The 9,499-nt window shown below is 40.8% G+C and overlaps 2 protein-coding genes across 2 annotated transcripts; both read left to right on the forward strand.

The window, feature by feature from the left end:
• Positions 1 to 332: 332 nt before the first annotated feature.
• Positions 333 to 2,716, forward strand: LOC113285939 (GTP-binding protein At2g22870-like). Its single transcript, XM_026534674.1, has 4 exons — positions 333 to 941; positions 1,038 to 1,107; positions 1,928 to 2,090; positions 2,274 to 2,716. The coding sequence occupies exons 1-4, from the start codon at positions 467 to 469 to the stop codon at positions 2,481 to 2,483; spliced, it is 918 nt and encodes a 305-aa protein (XP_026390459.1). The 5' UTR covers positions 333 to 466; the 3' UTR covers positions 2,484 to 2,716.
• Positions 2,717 to 5,166: 2,450 nt separating this feature from the next.
• On the forward strand, positions 5,167 to 9,499 carry LOC113288510 (receptor-like protein kinase BRI1-like 3). The gene has a single exon (XM_026537576.1). It carries the CDS (start codon positions 5,535 to 5,537, stop codon positions 9,381 to 9,383), a length of 3,849 nt encoding a protein of 1,282 aa, XP_026393361.1. The 5' UTR covers positions 5,167 to 5,534; the 3' UTR covers positions 9,384 to 9,499.

A 9,499-nucleotide genomic window follows, 5' to 3' on the forward strand; every position in this document is an offset into this window, starting at 1 on the left:
ACACGTGTTAGCCGACCGTTACTAAAGTTTGCACGTGAAGAGTACATGAGCCGGTTTTGTATTGAGTCACTCTTCCAGATCGGTTGTAGCTGATTCAGGGGCTATAAGGTCATTCAACATGGCCGATTTATTGCCACATGGCAGCTAACATCTGTTACCCGTTTTTAAAAAAAAAAAAAAACGAAAAATGTCAATTGATGGGCATTACATAATATTTGAAAAAAACGTGGACATTTTCTTAAATGCATTGCCCACATGGACACTTTAAAAAAAAAAAAAAAAAAAAAAAAGCATTCGTGAGACAAATTGGGCCACACTAGTTCCTTTTGGAGTTGTTGCTCCTTCCCATTGGATTTGCTATATGAAGCAACTCGTTAACGAGTCGTTTTATTTTCTTTAAAAAGGTCTCAGAATAGCATCCAAACTGCATCAAAACTTCCCCGCCAAATCCCAGAAATCTTGAGAAATGTTACTGCGGCAGCGATTTCTTCCCCTCCAAACTTACTCTCTTATCTCCGCATCATCATCTTCTCTTCCTTTTTCTCTCTATTTTCAAAAACCTGTCTCACACTCATTTCATCAAACACCTAATCTCTCTTCTGCTTCTGTACATCATATCCATGCCTCAGCTTCAAAGACCTCAAACTCACCTGAAGCAGCAAAATTCATCAAAAGAGAACTTTTTGTTCCTCCTGGAGTAGACCCAGAGGCAATTACAGGAGATATGATTCTTCCTGGTTCAAATATCGTTTTGGGTCCATATGCTGGACACTCGCATATCAAAGAAGTCGAATTTATAAAGAGTAGTGCTAAACCAAAAGATTGCCCCAAGGATAATTTTCCAGAGTTTGCGATTCTAGGTCGATCTAATGTCGGTAAATCATCGCTTATTAATGCGCTTGTTCGCAAGAAAGAAGTTGCTCTTACTTCCAAGAAACCAGGTTTTATGACTTTGTATTTGAACTTAATGCTGGATTTGGTAGTCGGTTAGTTTTAGTTTCTTGTAAATTTGATCAATTTTTGTGTAATTTATGCAGGGAAGACTCAACTTATAAATCATTTTCTGGTTAATAAAAGCTGGTACATTGTGGATTTGCCTGGTTATGGGTAAGTTGAACACAATCTTAAGTGTGGCATCTTTCAGAGTTTGGGAGTTTTGGATGGTGATAATAATAGATTCGCTTGCACTATATGCTTAATGTTTTTCGACGTCATTGTGCTTCTAAACACTGGCTCAGTGAAGTTGTGAATCCGAATATAGTGATTTATTTATTGTCTTGATGTGTTCACCATGTAGGAATTTGAGTTGTTAAAACTACAAATGAAGTTTTGATGGTGATAATAATAAGCTCAGCTTGCACTATGCTTAAAGTTTCTTGATGTCACCTGCGCTTCTAACCACTAGCTCAGCGAAGTTGATACTTGAGAATACTGATACAGTGATGTAGTTATTGTTGTGATGTGTGTTTACCGGGTAGGAACTTTAGTAGATAAAACTACTAATGTGGCATTTATTGACTCATATCGGATTGATTCTTAATTATTGGCTTTTGGGGTATGATTCTCAAAGTTTATTAGTGAATGGCCTCAGATTGTAGATTAGCTATCCATGAATTTTACGATGGCTGGATGAACTGTGAACTCTATTTTAGATGATATTAACCCTATAAGCCTTTCTGAAGTCTAAACTTTAACTGCACCGAGACATGTCAGCAATTATGTTAGCTAAAAATGAAAAAGATTACTAGTACCGCAGTATGTCGGCTGAAGATTATTTCTGAGTCTTCTAAGGTTTGTATTAGATCATCGTTTCTCTGTCATTGTTGTTTAGTACCGTACTGCCATTACCTGTTATTGGATAGTAATAGTGTTCTCCTATATGGTATTGAGGCTTGTCAGTTGTGAGTATGATTTTTATTTCCTGCAGGTTTGCAAATGCTCCTGAATCTACTCGGATGGACTGGTCTGCATTCACCAAAGGTTACTTTTTAAACAGAGACACTCTTGTTGCCGTATTGCTTCTCGTTGATGCTAGTATTCCTGCACGGAAGATTGACCTTGATTGTGCCAATTGGCTTGGTCGCAACGAGGTATGCTTCTTACTTGTCTTTTCCGGTTTGTTTTATCTGCCCGAACATTTTCAATTGCTTTCATTTTGTTTTCTTATAACTGGGACCTTCAGAATCCAACAGGGATGTGAATGCACCGAAACTGCTAATTTTTGAGTTTTTCAACTCTCTCATTCATTGTTTTCACTTCCTTGAGGATTTCAGATACCGATGACTTTTGTGTTTACCAAGTGCGACAAGTCGAAGAACAAGAAGGGAAATAGGCCGGAAGAGAACATCAAGGATTTTCAAGACATAATTAGAGAAAACTACCGACAACCTCCACCATGGATCATGACAAGTAGTGTCAGCGGCTTGGGAAGAGATGAGCTTCTTCTTCATATGTCGCAGCTAAGGAACTATTGGGATCAGTAAAAAAAACATTTGCAACATCTCATATATGTAGAAGGCCTCTCGAACTCTGGCTAATTACTAATTATCAAGTAACAAAAGATTACACTTTTTTTTGCTGCTTTTTGTAAGGATGAAACAGAAGTAACATGGGTGCGGCTGTTGGTTGTTGCATATTTTCTAGTGTTTTTGATCACTGTGCCTGCACACAGTCTTGCATATTCGATTAATAGCACTATGCATGGAATTTGGTTTTACTCAGAAATTTTCTTGCCTCCACCTCTTTCGTCATTATGACTTGAACTTGTTTTGGTTATTCCATTGTTCCATCTCATCCACATCTATTCGTATCCCTCTCTTTCTCTCGAGTTTCTGCAGACCACACATCGTTGGTTAGTAATTTGATATACAAGTTTGTTTTTTACTTTTGTAAATAAAAAGATCAAAAATTAGTTTAGATATCTAAATTCGAAATGACTCCTAAAATAGAATAAAAAATACTTTGTCAAACAAAAACATTTTGTTTTTAACTTCTGGTTCGGACTAGGGCTGCACAACGGGTAGGGTGGGTAGGATATGGCCTATATCCGCCACCCTACCCGTTTACTGGCGGTTAAGAAAATTTTTACCCGTCACCCTACCCGCCATTAAACGTGTAAGATCCTACCCAATCCATTCTCTGACGGGTCGGATCGGATAGGGTAGGGTGGCGGGTATAACCGTTTTTATCGGGATACGACCATATAATTTGGAAACAACAAGACAAGAAAGAAAGAAAGGTGCAGCGTGATCGGAATTCAATCTCCCAAGTGCCGTTGTTCTTCTGTCAATCCCATTGAAAAGCAATCATGGAAGAAGCAGAAGCAATCATTGAAGACGCAGAAGTAAAATTCAACGAACGAGATTATTCTGGGGCGGCATGGTTAACTGAGATGGCTCAAGAAACATTTCCTAACCTCCACGGTATACACAGTATATGGCGGCTTATATGGTTCAGGTCGCTGCTTATGAAAGCGAAATAAAAACTATTGTTGCTAGTAGAACTAATGATCCTAATACTCCATGGAATCATAAGTTTTGCGAGGTCAGTATACCAGATTGGTACGGGGTGTTTGATATCTTGGATGGCGATGTCGATTGCGTTGATTCAGATATGATAAAGAAACAATACAAGAGAATGGCATTGTTACTTCATCCTGATAAAAACAGCTCGGTTGCTGCTGAGAGTGCGTATGCTGGTAGAGTACGATAATTTCGAGCTTTACCCGCCACCCTACCCGTTTATTAGCGGTTAAGAAAATCTTTACCCGCCACCCTACCCGCCAAATAGTGGATAGGGTAGGATACGGTTAAAAAACTGGCAGGTAGGGTAGGGTTGGGTTGGCGGGTATGGGTAGGGTATGTGCACCCCTAGTTCGGACTTCTAAAGAAGTAGGAGTAAAAATCAACAAAAGGCAGCGTGGAATTCGTCATATCCACGCCGATATTTGGTTGGAGGAGATTTTGGTTGGAGGAGATCGCAATTTGTGGATACGGAGGAGCTACTGAAGTTACTTGATAATCTAGCCCTACTGAAAATTCAGATGAAGTTGGTTTAAGGGGAGACTTTTAGTTAGCATAGCATAGAGACGTGTACACAAACGCACACGTGAATGCACACGGATGCTCGCTCACTATATAGACAAGAAAACAAAAACAAACTATTCTTTACATCACAATCTCTAAAATGAAATCAAATCAAATCCAGACAACAGGGGTCTTCAAATAATACCAACTTCTGTAAGTACAGAAATACAACACCTGCTGCATACAATTTGGAAACTAAGAATACCTCTACATACAGTTTCAAAATTGGAAAATGGCTTACAACCATATTTCTTGTTCATTTTAAGGAGGAGGAGACATGAGTAACATGGTTGTTGTTGCATGATCTCGAGTGTTTTTGGTTACCGTGTCCACACAGTTTCCTGGGTATCTTTTCTTCGTGGCATTGAACACTTATTACATTCTGCACACATCCAAAAAGATAAATCCAGGAAAACAATATTTTTTACTCCAAGCTAAATAGCTTATCGGCTTCCTAATATTTTAAGAATTTGCCGCGCTTTGTAATACTACTTCCCTGTCTTCACTTGTAGATGCTAATAACCTCACCCTGAAAACTACAGTAGACTAGAAGGGATATCACCAAAATTTTTCTTTTTATCCGTTGAACCTAAACTTAGAGGGCATAGACAAAAGATAGATTTGAAAAGAGGTAGAAAGAAAGAATCCGGAAAAGAGATTGCTAATTTGCTGGGAAGAAGAAAGTAAAGAGAGAAATGAGCGGAAAAGAAAAAGGGGCAACACTCGAGAGAAAGACAAAATAAAGGACAAATTTGAGGAGAGGGGGTCGAATCAAAAGAGGTTTGACTGAGATTCACTATCTCGCAATTTGAGTATTTGGTCTCTCTTCCTTTTCTCCCAAGAAGCCACAAAACAGAGCCGTTTCCTCTACTCTACAACTCCAATATCTTTCTTCTCGAAACACTATACTACTAGTGCTAGTGGTGGTGGTTGCCGCATCACTTTCAAGGACTAGAATCAAGCCGAGCCTAGCCAACTAATCATCAGTCCATTTACCCTCGGCCCACACTTGACTCCCATTTTATTTTTTTCGTTGCCTTTAACTCGATTGATATTGATTTTTTCATTCCTTTTCCATATATCTCTACTACTGTATTCAATCTTTGTTTGTATGCCTATTTTCTACCCTCCCTTTCTTCATTTCTTCATTGGCGACTTCAAGCTTCTTTTTGGTTTTTATTCCATTCTCTCTTTTCATCAGCTTCTCTGTCTCTCTCTCTCTCGAGTCTCTGCAGTAAGTACATCGTCAGTCAGGTACTACTACTTCTTGTTTGTTCTCTTATTAACCTAAAACTGCAAAAACTAAAGAACATGTCGGAGGAATATTTTGGTTCAGATCGAAATTTTTGGAGGTACGGTTGTTCATAATCAAAACCACCACCACCAGCTGAAGCTAGTTGTACATCAGGTGAAAAAAAGAGGTGGCTTAGTTCTTTGTTGTGGTGTTGCATGTACATATATGATATGGTTTTGTCAACAAGTCCTTGTAGTAGTAACAGAAAGGTGGTTGTGGTGGTATTGGTGGTTTTACTATATTTTGTGGATGTGGGTGTTGGAGATTCTTCTGATGATGATGAGGATGTTGCCGGATTGCTGTCCTTCAAAACTTCTTCCATTAAAACTGATCCCACTGGTTTCTTAAGCACCTGGAAAACTTCTCATTCTAGTTCTCCATGTTCTTGGCAGGGTGTCATCTGTTCTTCTATTACTAGTACTAGCAACAATGAACAAGTAGGAAGAGTTATTGGTTTAAACTTCACAAACGCCCATCTTACCGGTCCGTTCCGTCTGGATGTTCTCATCAATTCTCTTCCTTACTTGACTGATCTTCATTTATCTTATAATTCTTTCTATGGTGATCTCTCCCTTAACATCAATAACAACAACTGCAACATTGAAACTCTTGATTTGTCATCTAATAACTTCTCTTCATCCTCCTCATACAATCATCCTAGTACTTCTGTTTCATTCTTAGCATCATGCCGCCGTCTCAAGTTTCTCGATATATCTCGTAATCAAATTTCTGATCACAACCTTCTCAATTACTCCATTTCCGGCAACAATTGTGGTTTATCTTCAACTCTCAATCATCTCAACTTCTCATACAACAAGTTTTCTGGTAAGTTACCCACATACACTTCATCTTGTAATACACTCTCTTCTATATCAGTTGTAGACATCTCCCACAACATCTTGGATGGCAGTATTCCGACTGGTTTTTTTGCTTCATTCCCTTCCCTGAGTTACCTTGATCTGTCAAGTAACAACTTCACTGGTGATTTCTCAACCATTAAGTTTGGGGACTCTGACTCGAACAACTGGTGTCGTAATCTCACCTACCTAAACCTCTCACACAATTCTCTTTCTGCTGGATTCCCATCAACACTATCTACCAACTGCAATCTTCTCAATACACTAGACATCTCTCACAACTCATTTCATTCCGATATCAACGATATCATCCCGTCGTCGAACTACTTCGGAAACTTCCGCAAGTTGCAGCATCTATCTTTGTCCAACAATGGCTTGTCTGGTGTTATACCTCCTGATATTGGTCTTACTTGTGGCTCTCTCATCGACCTTGATCTCTCCGGTAATTTACTTACTGGCGGACTTCCTTCCACCTTTACCTCCTGCAGTTCCCTTCAAAGCCTCAATCTCGGCCATAATCAGCTCTCAGGTGATTTTCTCGACACCGTTGTCAGCACCATCTCATCTCTTGGATATCTTTTCCTCCCTTTCAACAATATTACAGGTTCTATCCCTACTTCATTGTTAACCAACAATACGCAGCTTCATACCCTGGACCTCAGTTCTAATGAGTTCTCTGGCAAAATCCCTCCTTTGTTCTGCTCTTCAACTTCGGATTCTTCTTTACAAAAACTTCTCTTGCCCGGTAACTTCCTCTCCGGCAGTGTGCCTCCAGAGCTTGGGAACTGCAAGAACTTGAAGACTCTTGATCTTAGCTTCAACAGCATCACTGGTTCGATTCCTTTACAGGTTTGGGAACTTCCTAATCTTACTGATTTAGTCATGTGGGCAAACAACATAACTGGTGAAATCCCAAACACAGTATGCACCGATGGAAATACTTACTTAGAAACTCTGATTCTCAACGACAATTTGATGACGGGGACACTCCCAGACTCCCTTGGCTTTTGCACTAAATTATTATGGGTGTCGTTGTCCACCAACAGAATTAGTGGGAAAATCCCGTCCGGTATTGGCAACTTGAAGAACCTTGCGATTCTCCAAATGGGCAACAATTTACTCGACGGTGACATCCCGCCTGAGCTTGGGAATTGCGAGTCTCTCATATGGCTGGATCTGAATAGTAATGACTTGACAGGGTCCCTGCCGCCGCAACTTGCTGATCAAGCTGATCTAATTACACCGGGTCTTGTCTCCGGCAAGCAATTTGCCTTCGTAAGGAATGAAGGAGGGACTTCTTGCAGAGGAGCAGGAGGGTTAACTGAATTCGAGGGAATTCGATCAGAGAGGCTGATAAGCTTACCTACACTACACTCTTGCCCTTCCATAAGAATATACACTGGTTTAACAGTGTATTCATTTGCCAGCAATGGCAGCATGATCTACTTGGATGTCTCTTACAACTCATTGTCAGGAAATATCCCTAGTAGATTTGGGTCCATGAACTATCTTCAGGTCTTGAATTTGAGACACAACAGACTCACTGGAAGTATCCCTGACAGCCTTGGTGATTTGAAACAGGTCGGCGTATTGGATCTCTCTCACAATTATCTTGAAGGGTATGTTCCTGGTTCACTGGGAAGCCTTTCATTTCTCAGTGATTTGGATGTCTCCAATAACAACCTCACAGGTCCTATCCCTTCTGGAGGGCAGCTGATCACATTTCCTGCATCAAGATATGAAAACAATTCTGGCCTTTGTGGTGTCCCCTTGCCCCCTTGTGGTGCTGGTTCTTCGGGGTCTCGTTCAGATTTAAATCGACATAGAAAGAAGCAGCCGACTTCTATGGCAGGGGGAGTGATCATTGCGATCCTACTTGCCATGTTCTTCATAGTTGGGCTAATGTTCGCTCTGTACAAGGTGAAGAATTCACATCAGAAAGAGGTTAAGAGAGATAAATACATTGAGAGTCTTCCAACCTCAGGCAGTAGTAGCTGGAAACTATCAGGTGTGCTTGAGCCATTAAGTATCAACATCGCCACATTCGAGAAGCCATTGAGGAAACTGACATTTGCCCATTTGCTTGAAGCAACCAACGGTTTCAGTGCAGACAGCATGATTGGGTCTGGTGGGTTTGGGGAGGTATATAAGGCTCAGTTGAGAGACGGGTGCACCGTAGCTATCAAGAAATTGATTCACGTTACGGGTCAGGGAGAGAGGGAATTCACTGCAGAAATGGAAACTATTGGGAAGATCAAGCATAGGAACCTTGTGCCGTTGCTGGGTTACTGCAGGATTGGAGAAGAGAGATTACTTGTGTACGAGTATATGAAATGGGGAAGCTTAGAGTCGGTACTTCATGATGGAAAGCCGATGGGTGGTGGCTCTAAATTAGGGGGAGGTAGAATAAATTGGGCAGCAAGAAAAAAGATTGCTATAGGGGCAGCGAGAGGGTTGGCATTCCTACACCATAGCTGCATACCACACATAATCCACAGGGACATGAAATCAAGCAATGTACTTTTGGATGAGAATTACGAAGCAAGGGTGTCTGATTTTGGGATGGCAAGATTGGTGAATGCTGTCGACACTCATCTAAGTGTTAGCACACTTGCAGGAACGCCTGGATATGTTCCGCCAGAATACTACCAGAGCTTCAGGTGTACAACGAAAGGAGATGTCTATAGCTATGGTGTTATACTTCTGGAGCTTCTGTCAGGCAAGAGACCTATCGATCCTTCTGCTTTTGGTGATGACAACAATCTAGTGGGGTGGGCAAAGCAGTTACAGAGGGAGCAGAGATGTAGCGAAATAATTGAACCTGATCTCCTGCAAAAGGCAACACCGTTTCCTCCCCTCAACAGTCCAACTGCTACTAGCCATCACCACCATCGTGACCAATCTTTTGGTGAGGGCGAGGCCAAGGCTGGGGCGGCGGCCATAGATGAAGCTGAGCTACAACAATATCTGAAGATTGCTTTTGAATGCTTGGACGATAGGCCTTTCAGACGCCCCACCATGATTCAGGTAATGGCCATGTTCAAGGAACTTCAAATGGATTCAGAAAGTGATATTCTTGAAGGCTGCTTCTCTGTGAAAGAAACGGTCGACTTTGAAGAACCAAAAGAGAAAGCACTACAACCTTGATTGATGAATTAGTAGTCCCTCGTGACTTGTTTGGGAATAAATCACTGTATTCCTGAATTTTGAAACTTATTTACTGTAAATATAGCACAGGAAACAAAGAGCATTTTTTTAATTAA

Source organism: Papaver somniferum, chromosome 6, assembly GCF_003573695.1.
Source record: "Papaver somniferum cultivar HN1 chromosome 6, ASM357369v1, whole genome shotgun sequence".
Lineage (NCBI taxonomy): Eukaryota > Viridiplantae > Streptophyta > Magnoliopsida > Ranunculales > Papaveraceae > Papaver > Papaver somniferum.